This window comes from Pteropus vampyrus, unplaced genomic scaffold, assembly GCF_000151845.1.
Source record: "Pteropus vampyrus isolate Shadow unplaced genomic scaffold, Pvam_2.0 Scaffold16, whole genome shotgun sequence".
Taxonomy (NCBI): domain Eukaryota; kingdom Metazoa; phylum Chordata; class Mammalia; order Chiroptera; family Pteropodidae; genus Pteropus; species Pteropus vampyrus.
The window spans coordinates 6,270,871-6,289,399 of NW_011888797.1; the positions used below are offsets into that span (position 1 = coordinate 6,270,871).

The 18,529-nt window shown below is 32.8% G+C and overlaps 1 protein-coding gene across 1 annotated transcript in view; it reads right to left on the reverse strand.

Annotated features, from left to right (window-relative positions):
* CRY1 (cryptochrome circadian regulator 1) overlaps positions 1 to 18,529 on the reverse strand; it is a 43,910-nt gene that overhangs the window by 13,776 nt on the left and 11,605 nt on the right. Inside the window, exon 2 of the mRNA XM_011354427.2 lies at positions 11,180 to 11,288. Within this exon, the coding sequence (XP_011352729.1) occupies positions 11,180 to 11,288 (109 nt within the window). The remainder of the gene's footprint in view (positions 1 to 11,179; positions 11,289 to 18,529) is intronic.

Below are 18,529 nucleotides of genomic sequence, written 5' to 3' on the forward strand. Positions count from 1 at the left end.
CTCTTCATACATTTGCTCCTTACACATACAATAATGGTACCACTAATACATACACATATTATACAAAGAAAAATTATATCTCATTCAAAAATGTTTCTTCTTGAAAACCTTGAAGAATTCCTACCAAACTGTTGATAGCTGCAACCTTTGAAGTGTAGAGTTTAGAAGTGTAAATAAGATAATTATTTTTTATTTTATACACTGTTGCATTGTTCAGATTTGTTAGTATGATCACATACTGCTTTTAAAATTTTAAAATAAAATGAAAATAATAGGAAAACATATTTGTTTTATGATAAAGCAGTACAGAATAATAGCTAAAAAAAAAAACAGGATCTAACGTTCTGAGTTCAAAGACTGACTCAGCCTTTTGTACAAATTGCTAAACTCTCTGTTTCCTTACCTATAAAATGAATAAAATGTAAGTAAAGTGTTTAGCGTGTACCTAGCACATAAACACTATTAAATGTTTGCTATAGTAAAGTGGGAAAAAAAAATACATTAAGTTACTGGGTTGCTGCAAGATTAAGACGTAACACATATAAATTGCTTAGGACATAGTACATAGTAAGCCCTTAATAAATAACAGCTATTATTATTACTAGCCATTTGTATGTTTCTTCTTTTGAGTTGTAGCTTATGTTTGCTTGGTTTTCTTTTGCAGTTAATTATTCTCTTGTAGATATGTAAGAGCTCCTTACATTTTAAAGATAGCAGCCTTTCTCTGTCATGTATGTTACAAATTTTTTTTCTAAATAGTGGTGTGCAATTTAATTCTATGATCTTTTCAACAAAAAGCTTTTAGTTTATAGATAGTAAGTATTAGAATTTGAGATGAGTCAATAATGCTCCCTTGCCCTTTTCCTTTTTGGTAAAGGAAGGGAACATAAGTCAGAGAGCTAAAGATAAAAATATAGACCACATTACTAGTAAAACTGAATTGGAGAAAAGATACTAAGTTTAAGGGAGGTAAGTCCGTTACTATTTCACCCCCGGAATGAAACAGATTTACCTCTCCAATGATAAGCAGCCGCTTCCCTGCAGAGGGGGCTGCCCCTATAAAATTAATCACGTGGAAAAAGAGAATAGGATATATGCTCTCTGTAACTGAAGAGGAGAAAAGGTATTATCTGAGCTATTATTAGCCTAGCTCCTTCTACTAAACTCAATAATAGTGAATGAGATCATTCAGTTCTTCCCTGGGGATACAATAGTGAACATATTTCCACAAGAAAAAAGAAAAGCTAGGAAAGAGAAGGTTCCCCAACATTAAATGTATTCGTTCACACACAAAATATTTACTATAATTCTTAGTACAGCCAGATATTATGATAGGTCTCTCCCCACTGCAGCTTACTGAAGAAGACTAGCAACACAGAGGTAAGTAAAAATATAATAACTATTAGAAAAAAAAATAGAATGCTATAACAGAGAATATGGGGGTGAGAGTGAGCTGGTAAGCTAATTCTATTCTTCTTTTCCCCCTAATTACAGTGGCTAGACTCTCAGAAAGTTGTGAAAGTGACTATCCTCACTATCTCCTATCTTCGGTGGAAAGCATTCAGTGTTTTAGCTACGTTTTTTGTAGACAACCTTTATTAAATTGCTATTTATCAATTTTCTATTCCTAGTTTGCTTAAAGTTTTTCCAAAATCATAAGTGGGTGTTAAATTTTGTGAGATGTTTTTTCTTCATCTATTGAAATAATCATATCTTTTCCTTTATTAATAGCATGGATTATGTTAATTTTTATAATCTTTAACTTTGTATTCCTGGGATAAACCCCACTGATCATGATGATGTATTATTTAAAAATACTGCTAAATTCAATTCGTTAAGGACATCTGGGTGTACGTTTATGAGGGACACTTGGCTATACTTTTTCTTAAAATTTCTTCATTGGGTTTTGGTATGTTATGCTGGCCCCATGAAACAAGCTGGGAAGTATTCCCAACATGCTCCTCTGCTTTCTAAAAGAGTGTTATAAGACTGGTATTACTGTATTTCTTTCTTAAATATGTGATAGAATTCATAAGTATAGCCATCTTTGGCCTGGCATTTTATTTATGGGAAGGTTTTTGATTACAAATTCAATTTCTTTAAGAATAATGGGGCTACTCAGCTTTTTTCTTCTGAGAACTTCAGTAAGTTGTACTTTTCAAGACATTTTTTCATTTCATCTTAGTTGTAGAATTTATTGGCATTATGTTGTTTACAATACCCTTTATTAAGCTTTTAAAGTTTAGAGACTCCTTAGTGATGTCTCCCTTTCCTTTCCTGATAAAGATAATTTGTGTTTCCTCCCTTTTTTGCTTTCATCAGTACTGCTAAGAGTTTCTCAATTTTACTAATCTTTTCAAGAACTAGCTTTTGGCTTTGTTAACTGACTCAATCAGGGTTCAGTGAGGAGACAGAAACCACACCATCAATTTGAATACGGAAATTTAATATAAAGAATTGTAAGCAAGTAAAAGGTAGTTAATGATGACAAGGAGTAAAAGAGCACTTAAGGCTACACTGTCCAATATGGTAGATAGTCACTGCCACAGAAGTCGCTTCTGAGCACTTGAAATGTGGCTAGCTGAAATGGAGATGTTCTGTAAATATATAATATACACTGGATTTCAAAGACTTCATATGAAAAAAGGTTAAAATAGCTTCATAATTTTATAATTATTTTATATTGAAATGATAATATTTTAGATATACTGGGTTAAATAAAATATATTATTTAAAATTAACTTCACCTGTTCAACTTTTTTTAATGTGGCTATTAGAAAATTTTAAATTACATATATGGCTTCTGTTGAATAGTACTGCTCTAAGGTGTCCAAAAGCAGCCATTGCAGAAAGCACCTCTAAATGGAAGGAAAGTAAGTAAATAATGAATTAAGAACTTAAGAAGAGCTCCTTTCCTTCCCTTTGCTGAGATTCACACCTCATTGTATGGGATGTGGTGCCACAGGAACCCACAACCTTCCCAGAGGGAAAGGGCCAGAACTGGTTCATTTGAACAGCCCACTGGGTAGCTAAGAAACTTCCTGCAGGTGTGTGGGTGAGCTAGAGCTGATCTGTGGAAACAGCCTGTTAGGCTGCAGGGAAACTTGCCAGAGGGTGCACATTGGCTGGGGCTTGTCCAAGAGGGCTACTGAGGTAAGTGTTACTGGGCCTCCCGGATGCTCCTCTGCTGGCTAGTGTGCTAGGTAGAAAAAGCAGAATGATACCCAGAAGGAAAGCCCCTTCACTCCTGCTATGACCTTGCAGAGACCCACCAGCAGCCTAATATCAAGCCAGCTGACAAAGGAGAAATGTTCATAGCATTCAGCTTCAGTATCACCAAGCTGGGCAAATAAGGGCGGTTTGGGAACTGAGAGACAATAAATTGATTATTGCACATTTATTTTCTCTATATTTGTCTGTTTTCTGTTTCACTTACTTCCATTCCTCTCTTTACTCTTTCCTTTCTTCTACTTACTATTGGTTTAATTTTTTTTTTTCTATTTTTTAAGGTGGAAAGCTTAGTTCTTTGATCCTTCTATTCTAATAGAGTATTGAAAGCTATTAATTTTCCTGTAAGCACTACTGTAGCCGAATCCTATAAAGTTTGATATAGTTTCCATTATGATTCAGTTATAAATACTTGTTATTCTTTTGCTATTCACTTTAACTCTACTGAAGTCAGAGAATATATTCTATAAGATTTCAGTCTTAAAATTTATTGATACCTATTTTGTGGCTGAGTGTATAGCCTAGCTTGGTGAATGTTTCATATGAGCTAGAAAAGAATGTGTATTCTGCAATTCTTGGGGATAGTGTTCTACAAATAGCAGTTACATAAAATTGTTATTCCTGTCATCTATACTTTCATTAATTTTTGTATATTCTATCAATAACTGAGAGATGTAAAAACTACCAACTATGATCATGAATATCTATTTCTCTCTTTAGTTTTATCAGTTTGAAATTCATGTATTTTTATGCTGTTAGTAGGTATATATACATTTATGATGGTTACATCTTCTTGAAGTGACACTTTACTCTGTATCTCTGCTAATTTTGTCTTAAATTCTACTTTCTTATGCTTACTGGTCGCAAAGTACATCTTTTTCAGTCTTTTTTAAATTTCAAACTATCTGTTTCTCCATATTTTTTAAGTGTCTCCTCTAATCAGCATATAGTTTGTTCTTGCTTATTTTTTATTCCAGTCTGACAACCTGTATTTTTTAAATCTAGAGCTTAAAGTACATCATTTATCCCCCTTAACATAATTATTGATATAGTTGGGTTTAAATTTAGCATTGGTAGGTTTTCTTTTGCCTATCTCTTCTGTGTCCCCTACCTGCCTTCATCTGAATGAGTCAAATATTTTTAGTATTTCATTTTACATTTCTTTCTTAACGTTTTAGAAATAGCTCGAGTTATTTTAGATCACAATATACATTCTTATCACAGTCTATGTTCAAATCATATATTACTATTGAATAATATAAGAATTTACATATACTTCTAGTTACCTTCCTCCTACTCTGTGTGATCTTATTATAGATATTATTTCTATGTATGTTACAACCCCACGATATTGGTATTATCGCCTATAATTCATTGCTGTTAGTTGGTTTTAACCTGTCAATAATCTTTTAAAGAAAAAAAGATATATATATACATATATATAAAATATTTATATATATATATATATATAAAAAAAATAATGAAAAAGGTGTTCTTTTATTTTTACCCAAATATTTAGTGCTCTTCCTTCTTTTCTGCAGATCCTATCTTTCATCTAGAATTATTTCCTTTCACCTAAAAGAACTTCCTTTGGTATTTCTTATAGTACAGATTTGCTGGAAATGAATCATCTCTGCTTTTATCTGCCTAAAAATGCCTTCGTTTTATCTTTCTTTTAAAGAATATTTTTCCAAGTTAATAGGGTTGTTTGTAGTTCTTTAAAGATGTCATTCCATTGTCTTCTGGACTCTATTGTTTCTGACAAGAAACCACTGAACATTCTTATTGTGGTTCCCTAAGTATGTCTTTTCTCCTCTAGGGGCTTATAAAATTTTCTATCTTTGGTTTTCGATTAATTGACTAAGATGTGGCAAGATGTGGTTTCCTTTATATTTATACTGTTTGGGGTTTGTTGAGCTTCTTGGCACTGTGGGTTGATATTTCATCAATTTTGAAAAAATTTTCAATTATTATCTCTTCAAATGTTCTTTCCTCTCCCAATCTCTGTCTCCCTTTTTTTTCTAAGTCTATAGTTACACATAAGTTAGGCCATTTATTATTGTTTCACAAGTCTCAGATACTCTGTTTCTTTAAGAAAAAAAAAACTTCCTTCTCTTTGTGTTTTAGTTGGGATAATTTCGATTGATTGTCTTCAAGTTCAATGATCCTTTGTTCTGTTCTGTTCAGTCTGGATAAGCCTATTTCTGGTATTGTACGTTTCAGTTCTAGAATTTTCATTTTTTTAATAGTTTCCATTTTTGTACTGAAATTACCATCTATTCACATATGTTTTCACTTTTCAACTAGATCCTTTAATATCTATAGCATAATTATTGTAAAGTCCTTGATTCTAATCTGAACATCTACATCAACTGTGAGACTTCTATTGATTGTTTTTGTTATGTGATTACAAGTCACATTTTCTTGCTTCTTCATGTCTCATAATTTTTTACTGTATATCATAAAATTAAATAAAAGAATAAAGATGGAATAAATTATATTTACCTCTAGAAAAATATGTAGTCTTTGCTTTGACTGCTAGAAGTTGAATTAACATAGTATGTAAGCTGAGTCTAGGCTTTGTTGCTTGCTGTTTTGGTTAAATTCCATTTACCATTGGCTTCAAATATTTTGAGGGCAGGATCTAGATTTTTCTTCAACAGGGCTTGAGATCTCAGTACTGACAAGGCTCCAGATGTCTATCTTTGCTTTACGGCCCAATCACTAGCTTTACAAACTGTAGGATATCTCTCTCTGCTTTGCTGTCTACCTATCAGCTTTATGGTTGCTAGGGAGTTCTCTTTATTTTCCAGCCCTGTCCCTTAACTTTCTGCACCTCAGGAGACAACTTTCTACCCTACTGTCCTATCCCCAGCTTCAGTGGACTGGTACTTTGCACTAAGCGAATGTCCAGTACACTTCACCAAGAGATCTCTCTCAGCTCTTCTGCCCTGCCTCTGTCTTTGGCACACTGCCACTGGTACTCTATGAAGGCACTGTAGGAAAGAACCAGAGAGTGGGTGTAAACCTGCTCTGTGACTAGGGCTTCTTGAGATTCTAATCTGCCGTGTCAGGCCACATATGACCACAAAAAGCTCTGTAAAATTTTGAATGATTTCGCTTCACTCTCAGCTACCGTGGATCCCCTTCTCCTCCTGCTGTACTTTCAGGGATATAGCCATAGGTCTTTTCTTTCCTATGAAAGACTCATCCCTTTATGGAATTTGGTATATTTAGTTTTCTTTGTGTCCTCAACAATCCGATAGGGTACAAAAAAAGTATAATTTTCTGGCATAATCATACCTTCTCATTGTTAAGATGGCAATAATGATTTGTTGCAATTTTCTACAACTTAACCAGAGGCGAAAGTCTCTACCTACTCTTCAGCACAAGTCTTTTTTTTAAACAACATGTGGTTACCTCTGAATTTCGATAATTGATTATAATAAAATTGCATGTATTATTAAAATATTTTCATGTGAATAAGTGAATATTCACTTTAATTTTAAGCACTAAAATTTGTATCCATTTTTGTGTATTACAATCACCTGCTAACCATTCAGAAGGCATAATGTGAACAACTAAATGGATGTAAAGTTCTTAAATGGCCTAAATGACTAATACTATGAAAATAATTAAGAAATGTAAAATTTGACAGAAAAACTAAAAGTTATAAATCACAAACTTCCTGGGAGAAAGCATGTAAAGTGTATTATTACATTAAAAATGTTCTCTTACAAAATAACACAAATATATAAAGAAGGTGAAGCTCTAAAAATTTCCATCTATCCATCCACTACCCCTTCTTTTATTCCATAAATCTAGCCTCAGGGTTTTAAATATTATTTATATGCTGAAGATTCCTAAATTTAGTCTAGACTTCTCCTCTGAACACTTGAGTAGGACTTGAATGCCTATTCAACAAGTACACTTAGATGTCTAAAAAATATCTCGAAACTAAAATATTAAAAAAATGAACTCCTGATTTTTCCTTAAACTTGTTCCTCCCATAGTCTTCCTAATCTCACTAAATGGCAATTTACTGTGTCATTTCCCAGGATATAAACCTAAAAGTCATCCTTGACTCTCATATATTACATATATTTAGGAAATATATCCAAAATCCTACCACTTCTCAACACCTCTACTGCTACTCTAGTCCTAGTTACCATCATCTTGTTCTTGAATAACTTCCATGTCCTAATTGATCTTCCTGCTTCTGCCTTTATAACACCTTTCACACTCCCGTGTCTATTCTCTACAAACAGCCAGAGTGATTCTCTTAAAACTTTAGTGAGATCATGCCACTCCTCTACAGAAACATCTCCCATGGCATCCCATTTCACTCAGAGTAAAAGCCAAAGTCCTTAACATGGTGTATACAGGCCTATGATCAGGCTCCCTGCAACCTCTCTGACCCTATCTCATCTTTTCACTCACTGTGCTCTGGCTGTGCTGGCCTTCTTGCCGTTCATAAACAAGTCACGGCACACTTCCACACCATGGCCTTCATGACCACTGTTCCTTCCGCCTTCAAAAGTTGCTCCCTATGTTGAAGCTATCTTAGCAGCTTAAAAAAAATTATTAATTCTCACAAGTCTGTCAGTTAACTAGATGGTTCGTCTATTGGTATTACCTGGGCTCACTCATGAGCCTGCGATCAGCTGGCAGCTTGCCTAGGGCTGGAGGACCTAAGACAATCTCTCTTACACATCTCAGACTTTGGTGCTGGCTGCTGGTTGGAACACTCTCTCTACTCATGGTCTCACTTGATATTTTAAACCAAGTTTCCGTGCAGAGTACAAGGAGCATACTAAGAGGGCAAAGGTAGAAATTGCAAGGTCATTTGAAGCCTAGGCTTTGAAACTCAATGTCTCCTTTAGCAACTGGTCAGAACAGGTTATAAGGCCAACCCAGACTTAAGGGCATAAGAAAATAAACTCCATCTTTTGCTGGAACAACCTGCAAAACATTGTGGTTTCAATATATCACATCCTAGATATCCGGGTGGCTCAGTCCCTTCATATGTTTGCTCAAATATCACCTTATCAGTGATGTCTTCCATGATGCCATATAAAGTAACTACCCTTCCCTTATCTTGGCACGTAATGTCCCACACTTTATTTTAGTACCTATCACCACCTGACATTACGTATTTACTTGTTTGTTTATTATCTGTCTCCTTCGCAACTATAGTGTAAGCTCCATGAAGGTAGAAACTTTTTCTGTTGGGTTCACTACTATGTCCCTGGCACCCTGAACAATGACTTGTACATAGTAGGCACTCAATATCTGTTAAATGAATTTTCTTATTTAAATGAGCATGTACCATAAAATAATAAAACAAGAATCAAAAGTAACTCAAAGGATAATATAAATTTTATATATTGAAATGTTAGTGCCTTTATATGTTCTTTGATTTATTTTATGATTTTGAACAAAATGTTTTATTATGCTTTGGTGTGTCTATCGATAAAGACTTTAGCCACATGCCTCTGCTTCTTGGCTCTCATGAAAATGTTTTAAACCAATACTTTAAATTCTTCATAAAAAGTTTCTGTGGGGCCTAGAATGTGCATGGTCTTGATAGTTGACAAACCTGGTACTAAATGTAGAAATGCAAGATTTAATTGCATCATCATCATCATCATTTATGTACAATACCTATCATTAATAGTGTCATCCAAGTTTTGCCTAGGCTAGTGTCTGCTAAGTTTCTTTATCATTCTTCGGTAGAACATGAAAAAAAGAAGTTGTTTTAAAAAATCCAGCTTGTCAGCCTATATTGTCAGAATTTAACTGAAAATAAATTTTAAGTTCAGGGCACATCAGAAGAAACAAGTTTATCAGACATATATGTGTATATAGAAATGCTCTGACTTCATTCCTGAATCTACTCAATATAAATAGAATAGAATGAGTGAATGCTATAGGAGGAGGAGAAAATGCATGCTAGAGGAGACATCAATACTGGAACCACTGTCACCATCCCAATAAACTGAAGGTACTGTTATCAGGCCTAAACTAGTTTTACCTCCAATGTGGGAAATAGGATTACATGCCTATTAAAAATTCTCATTATTTTATGTACTAGAATAACAAAACCAGAGACAATAATATAAATGAGTCAGTTACTGACAAAAGAATCTTTTCCCTCAGTGAAAATGGGGGTGTGAAGGTTAAGGGTGGGAAGGAGACTGCTTTTTATTGTATATCCTTTTTGGCTTTTTTCTTTAAACACATGCATGTAGTACCTCTAAAAAAATGTTTTTAAAAATCAAAAGAAATTAACTCTTTCTATGGTCCTAGACATAGTAAATAAACACGAAAAGTTTTCATAAAATCGCATTTTATATAGATTATTGTAGGTAGCCTAAGGAAAAATCATGATAATAAACATCTATGTGTATATGCTTGTGTTTATGTGTCTATATTTTACAGCCCATGTGGAAACTACTGCCTCTCTGACAAACTGACAAGACAGGACATTATCTAATTGCAGAAGATAGTTTGATTTAATAATATGCTATTTTAGGCAGAACAAAGCACAAAACAACACAAAAGATTTGTTGACTTAAAATAGTTTTTAAAAAACAAGTTTTTTTTAAAAGCAACTAAAGATTTCTTAGAATTCATTTTACTTATACCACATGAATTTAGAGATAGGGTTGAAACAATTACCCAAACCTTTTTACTGATGAGTTACTGATAAACTATTACCATTGTTTCTGACATGCTTGATACTCAGAACTCTTCCATGTACCCAAGATAAATTCTGACTCTAAGCAGCTACAGTAATGAATAAACTTTAACGTAATACATTTCAGCAGCCAACACTGTTGCATTAGCCAAATCCTAAACATTAAAGGCTTCTTTCATACCAAAGGAAAAAAGCCAGGCAGTGTTAATTTGATTCCCAGCATTAGGAACATTCTCATTTAGGGAAAAGGATTATTCTCTTCTGCATTAGAAATACAAACATCGCTATTATAAAAATTTGATAATCGAACAGCTGCAAGGACAAAGCAGACATTACATTCTAATGGCAGTAAATACGAAAGGATGAATGTTAAAAAAAAAAACCAGCCAGGCAACTCAGATTCTGGTCTAAGCACTTCCACGAGCTAGTTGTATGACCTTGGTAACTCACTGAATCTCTCTAGGACTAATTTTTTCATTTGGAGAAAAAAAGGGGGAAATAAGACTAGGTGATTTTAGAGATTCTACTGAATTAAAAAAACAAACACCCATAATTTCGTATTATTGGACCAGAAAAGTCCTCTTCTCGAAATTACCCTATTAATGTAATGGCACATGTGAACAAAGATATGTATATGTGGACAAGGATGTTCACTGACAGCATTATCTGCATTAACAAAAAGCCTGTAGAAAATAATTATATGTTAGTAAAAGGTATTTAAAAAAATGATAGCATATCTATACAACGGAATCCTATGAAGGCATTTAAAAGACTGAAGAAGTAATGTGGAACGATTTCCAAAATACATGGTTATATAAATAAAGCATGACATAGAATGATGTAATACAGTGTTTTCATCTTGGCTTTTAAAAAGGGGGACGATAACATACATACAAACACACATTATATATACCCACACATATGTAAACACATACACATATGCATTCTTTTTTATGCAAAGAACATTTTTAATGAATACACAAGAAACTGGTAGTAGTTGTTATTTCTGGGAAGGGAAATAGCAGTTTAAGGTAGAAGAAAGATTTAATTTTTCATTATAAACCACTTCTTTTACTGTCTGATTTTACCATGTATAACTTGCTTATTAAAGAAAGGGGAAAAAACCCACAAAATCTTTATTTAAAAATACTTACATTTCCCATACTTTTCCACCTAAAAAACTTTATTTATCAAATATGAGTCTTCTCTGACAAAATACTATTATTTAATGCATATTTTATGCATGATTACCTTGAAAAGCCTGGGAAACACATCTGCTGGTTGTCCACGAATCACAAACAGACGAGAGTTCAATTTTCGCAGATTAGCATCAAGGTCTTCAAGACATTGAAGCAAAAATCTAGAGAGGATAATGTTATTAAAATTCTTTAAAAATATACTTAGAAGACATAAAATATTACAAAATCATGTTATTCTAAAAGTTGAAATGCCAACCCCACCATCTTATTACCTCTTATCATCTTATTACCTCTAACTGATATATAAATTACTGTTTCCAGAAACCATACTTACAATTTTTTTAAAATGATACATGTTTCTTAGTATTTTAATTAAGTTTCTAAATTAAATCAAAACTTTCATTAAATAATAGTGACTGTTAGCAAGTTTAATTTGTAAACATAAAAACTATATAAAGAATAAAGTAATTAAATGAATTGATATCGTTTAAACTTGAATTCATAAAGAAAAGCCAACTTGAAAAATCTAGAACATTTTCTACTGGAAAAAAAAATGGAAAAGTCATATTTAATCACTCTCAAGTGAATAAATGAAGAATTTGAGCATGCTATTGGGGGATATTGTAATTATCTAAGAGAGAGAGAACATAATGCCCATTCTCAAGTTTCAAATATAAAAGCACCTGAGTTTTCTAAAATTATCTATGACTATGAATAACTTATATAATGTTTGGCGATAAATGTTTATTGGAAAACATCTAGTTTTATGGCTTTGCTTAGCAAAAGTTTTTAGACACAATAGTAGCCAGATCAAAAATGAAGACATTGAATGAACTAGCAATTTTCAGTTTTCTTAAATTAAACAGTACAACACTAAAATGTCCTGGAAGGACAATCCAAGGCAGAGAGAATCCTCAAATCTCTTTCGTACCATTAGTTTCAGTATCTTCTCTACCAGCACTGGTAGTATATAGCAAGAATTTTCCTTATTCGACTTTTTAGTGGAAATATTTCTATGTAGTACAAGCAAGTCAATAATAGTAAGATGAGAAAAGAAAAAAAAAGGACCTGATTAAGTCATAAAATAAGTAAGCCTAGATTATTTATAATTGGCCTATTATTTTTCCCTTTCTTGTTCACAGGCCGAATAATCATTCTTTATGCTTTTCAATAAACACTCTATGAAACAAACAAACATTGTTCAAAATGATATAGACTGAAGCAATGCATTACAATGGAAAGAGTTTTGCAACCAAAGAATTAATTTTGTTTTGGCACTTCATAAAAAAAAGGACTAGAAATGTACTTAAGTATGATGTTTTTTTCCATAGTATGATGTTATCATTTACATCACTGTAACTTCACATAGACATTACAAAGGTACAGTGCACTCAAATATAGGTACTTTTTAAAAGAATATAGTAATGACTTTGTACTCAAATATTTTAAATAGAAAAGATTTGCGAAGATAAGAAAAAAAGCAGGATGTAGACCATCCTGGTGATGCTGTCCTTTGTTATAAGGCTTTTTGTACAGTGACTTTTAAAACTATATGCATATATCATTTTGATAAAATAAAATTTACATCACAAGCACCTACTTATGTTACATGTGCATAAGAAAATAACCGGAAGGATACTTACACCAAGCTATTAAAAATAGCTACCCTGGGGGAGTGGGAGTTTGGAGTAAGGGTAAAGAAGAGAGAAACATACACTTTATTTTTACTTCATAAAAAGGTATAAAATTGATAATTAGCAAACACTCCTTCAAAGCAGAATAAAACTGAGAAATACTGTATCTACTGTAAACCTGATTTAATACATAGTGAACATCTTTTCAAAGCAAGAGAAATACTTCTCCGGCATCAATTTTCATGGTTTCATCATATTCCATTGCACAGATGTCCTATAATTTAACAGGTCTAGTAACAAATTACTATCTTTCAATCAATCTTAAAAAGTTCTAATTTCCTCATCTGTAAAACTGGGATAGTAACAAGATTCATATCGTACATAGCACTGTTGTAAGAATTAAATAAATTAACATATGTGAAGCTCTTATAACAGTGCATCACACATAGTAAACACGATTATATGTGTTATCGATTATTTTTTATCCCTTCCTATCACTTCTATTATTGCTACAATAATTCTAGTCTTTATTATCTCTTGTTGGTATTACTTACTGCGATGCCTTAAATAGATCTGTCTACCAACAATCTCTCTCCACTCTAGTCCATTTTATACACAACACCAAATCTTCCTGAGGCATGCTTTCCTGTACGAAGGTCTTCAAAGACTGATTCCTTATTGAATAAAGAACAAATTCTTTTCCTTCGCCACTAACTTAGGGTTCCTGGTTCATTTCCTACCACTCCCCTTTCCCTCCCACCAAACCAAACTACTTCATTCTTCCCCATACATTCAATATCCCGAAATTTGCTCCATGCTCTTCCCTGAGTCTGGAATATTTTTTCCCATTCACATCTCTTCAAGTTCATACCCTACTAATTTTTGGCCTTCTAGCTGAAAGTAACATCTTCAGCCTTTGAATTTTTTAAAGGACATAATGATAGATAGATAGATAGATAGATAGATAGATAGATAGATAGATAGATAGATAGATAGATAGATATAGATAGATAGATATAGATAGATAGATATATAGATAGATATATTGATATATATACACGCACACATATATATACACATATATATGTATATATATATATCTCACTTTCTCCTAATGGATTTCAAATAAAGTATTTGTGTCTCATTCCTAACTCCAGTTTCTTAACTTGCATTTTGATTTGAACATTTGGCAAACAAATTTCATCATGTGTCTTATACAATTTGTTGAAAAATATTAGAAATAGGATCAAATGATATACAGAGTTGTCTTGTACAACTGCTTAAAGGATTATAAACAGGATAAAATCATCTAGCGGAATCACTAGTACTTAATAGACATTAAGTTATAATTGTCCTCCCTTGGGAATAATTTATATTTTTGAAAAAAGTAACATGTATTTCTTCTATATGCAAATATCTGGACATGATAACGGAAGACAATGAATTAGTTGGACGCCCACCCAGATATATATATACAGAACCATCCTGCTCTCATAACTTCCCCCGAATGTGATTTTGAACAAAGGTTCAATGAAAATCTTTCCCAGTGACAAAGCAAATGTGAATTTGAATATATATGGCAAGATTCAGTACAATAAAAACTCTGAATCAACTAATCTCTAAGCACACAATTCTTCCTTGATAATACTATGAAATAAAACCTCCAATATCTCAGGTTCAAAGTATTAACTTATTAACAGATAAGATTTTTTTAGTGCTGAACCAAAAGGTGCTATATAAAGTGTGCTATATAAAGTCTAACCTTTCATCCTTTACCCGTCCGTCAGCTGGGAAGTGAGTGAGTTCTGTCAGAGTTCAGATTCAATGTGTTCCAGAGAACACACCAATTTCAACCTTTACATATTACAAATGTATGTGCTTCAGAACAGGCAGCCAATACTGAATGAAATGATTTAATACAATACTGTACATTGAAAGTACATAAGATACACTTTTAACAGGAATATATTTTCAGACCGCCAATTTGGCATATTTACTATTCAATTGAAACTGTAATAATTTGAAGGCTCAGTTAATAATGCTTTTAACTGCATGCAACACACTGGTTTTTAAATAGGCCTAAAGGTAGTAAAACTCCGTTTATTCCTTTGCATAACTGTGTTGCCTACACAGAAACATAGTTCTAATGTTATTTAATTACTAATTATACTGCTTCAAAATAAATTGCAGAGGTATTAGGTGAGAAAATATATTTCTTCGCTTTAAACATTTTAAAGATTTTTTTTTTTACCTCTAAAGATCACTACCTACTGCTGTTAGAAAAAATATACTCAGTGAGTTTCCTTATATCATTTCCAAAGGATGATTTCAACATGAATCAACAGAAATGTTTCTTAAAGTAGGTCACTGCTATGGCAACCAGTGGGTGGTTTGGTATACTCCCGTCACAATGACCTAATTTCCAGCCTGTGCTAGAACAGCTTTATATAACTAGAATTTCTAGTTCTGTCTATAAAATCATCTAAAAAAGGCAATGGTAGGAGGCAACATAATCCCACTGCTGCTGAAAACAAGGCATTGTGAATTAGCATGTATCATACCAGAATAAAGCCATCTGGTTCTGCACTTTAGTTTATAAAATATATCTTATCATATGTTCAACAATGAAAACTACACTTAGAATATTTAAACCAAAATAATTCCTTGCTGATTCTAGAGAACTGACTTAAATAATATAAATTATATCATCAAAATTACATAAAAAATATCCTTTCCTATCCTCTACATGAAACAATGACAGAGTTAAATTTTTAAAAACTAAAGTTCTGGATATATTAACTATAATAAGACAAAATGAAAAGTCTCAGTCATTAACCAAAGTCTATGGTGTTTTATTAGAAATTTAAAAATTATAAATAGCAATTTGTGTCTCTATAAATCACATAAAGTTTACATATGCTCTTTTTCTAGTTTGTAACAAAATGTTAGTGCTTTTATATAAATTAATCATTATTGAAATTGTCAGAATATTTATGACAATAGTTTAGTCACAGAGAAAAGTTTAATGTTCAATAAAGATGAAATATATATTTTAAAAGCAAATTTTGTATTTTGCCAGACTCTAATGGTTATAAATCAGTGGACCTATATCATGACACAATATCCCTTTTTATAACAAACATTTTACAGTGTCCTCTTTTAAATACTGAAATTCACAGATAATACAGCCTATCTATATACACAATTTTAAAGCATTATATAATGCTCTAATATAATATATGGGAGAAATGAAATTTATATTTTACAAGAAGTAATATGTATTTCTATATGCAAATATCTAGGCATGGCAAAAGAAGACAATGAATTAGTTGGATGCCTACACCTACATACAGAATCATTTTTAAATTCGATAGCTACAAAAACAGACTTATACAGTTGTATTACTGGTGACTCAAACACCATGAGTAGTACTGCCTTTGGTGACATAATTTTCTGTAATGTTGAGCAAGACTTAATTTAAGAAAGATCTGGACAAAACAAAGTACAATCTTTCCTTGATTTCCATAAGTGATAAATATATTTCAGAAGAACTCAGTATATATTAGAATTGTGTAAAAAAAAAAAAAAAACAACCTAGTGTTTACATATAAAAATGGATTTAAGCCCTAGAGCGGAAAAATACAAATAAATTTTTCACTTACATGAAATATCTGGTAGAATATCTGAAAGATATGTGGGACTCAGGACAATTTTTATTTTGCGAAACCACCCTGACCCTTGCAAGCAGTCTTCCATTCTTGGCCTCTCCTCACTAATACCACTAACACCCTCTAACCATTGTGATGAACAAAAATGCCCCCACAAATTCTAAAACATCTTCTAAGGAATGATATTGTTCATCACTCACATAATTTCATTTATTTGAGGGATACAAGATAAATAATATGAGATTCCAATATTCAAGGAGCTTAAGAGAAAAGAAACTTGAAAATATACATGATGTTCATTAATATAACAGAAACTGTCATGGCAGAATGCAACATATATTACAAGAGACATATATGGACACCATTAATATGCTTTGAAAAATCAGGAGAGAGAAATCACTTCTGGATTTTTTTCTTTTTTTGAGATGGGGAGAAATTTAGGCAAAAATTTCAAGGATGTGGTGATGGCAGAGAGAGGCCTTGCAGTATTAACATGATTTTAATAGCTGGAGATAGAGAGGGAGAATTATTGGCCATTTCACTGTAACTTTCTTGAAGATAGGGACTAGGCCTTGTTCACCACTTGCCAGTGCCCCCAGACAATGCCTAACATAGAGTAGAAGTTCAAAAAATATTTACATAATAACAAACCAAATAAATTAATGGAGGCAGATGAACGAGATTTTAGGGACTTGATTCGACAGTCAAAGGAATGTAAGGAAATGAATATTCTCCGAATGTCTATTGTATTAGGTATTTGATGTATATTATGTTCCCAACAACTTTACGAGGTATCTCACTTTAAAAATGATGAATCTGAAACTCATCAAGGACATTTTTCAAAGTACCTCGGCCAAGTAAAAATTTTAATTTGGATGTATCTGACTACAAACCCATGCCCTTTATACTATACAATGTTACTTTCCTACAGGATATATAATTATCTAAAATGTTTTAGAAAAATTAATCTGACAGCTTTAAGGACATAAAGATGGCCAAATACAGTTTTTGCCTTCTAGATGGTGGGCAAGCATGTGTATCAATTAAGACAGAATTTGTTAGTTTACACTGAGCTAACAAACAACCCCCAAAGCTCAGTATCTTAAAATAACTAAAGTTTATTTCTCACTCATGTTATATATCTATTACAGAGCAGCCAAGGCATTTCTGCTCACATTTAATTGGTTAAAGCAGGTCAAATGGCCAAACTAGACTTCAAGAAAGCAGAAGACATAAACTTCCTGCAGGAAATGACTGAATAATGGTGAACAGTAATCACATCTACCACAATATCTAAACCAATGCTGATATGTACCATATGGTGAATTTCTTAATGAAGAGTGTATTATGGCAGCAAAAAGAAATCTAACTCCACGTGTGGGGGCAGAATAAAGGGAACAGGGAAGGGCATGAGGAAGAACACATATGAACAGAGTTTGGAATCAAGAAGTGTAGATCAAGAAAATAAAGTAGAAAAGGGCAATCAAAGCAAAGAAAACAGTGCCCTTAAATCATGGAATTCGTAAGAACTCTGTGTGTGTGTGTGTGTGTGTGTGTGTGTGTGTGTATGCGCGCGCGCGCGCGTGTAGATGGGGGAGAGGACTGAGATGATCACTACAAGTATCATACTAATACTAAGATATAAGTTTCCCACAACTCAAATGTTTCAAAATATATTCAAAATCAATGTCTAAAGAAACCTACCAACTTCTATTGCTGACAGTACAATGGATTAAGATAAGGTACCTATAAAAATAACTAATAACACATAAATAACCCCCCCAAAAATAAAAACATCACTTTTCTACATAATTCACTGGACTACTCCAAAGTAAAGGTTCACAGAGATTAACTGGAGTGCTAAAGTCAGCTTTAGCTTTGAGGATTTCTACAGAGCCCTGGAAACCTTGAATTTAATCCAAGTTGAAGAAGACAAAAGATAAAGCCCAAGGCCCATCTGAAGTGAGGAAGCTAAAAACAGACCCTCAATATAAAGCTTGAGCTTCAAAAAACTCTACTGACAATTCAAGTGTAAGACATAAATCTTAAGTCACTGAATAGGACACCAAGGAAACTTGCCTGTTACTACTCAGAATGGGT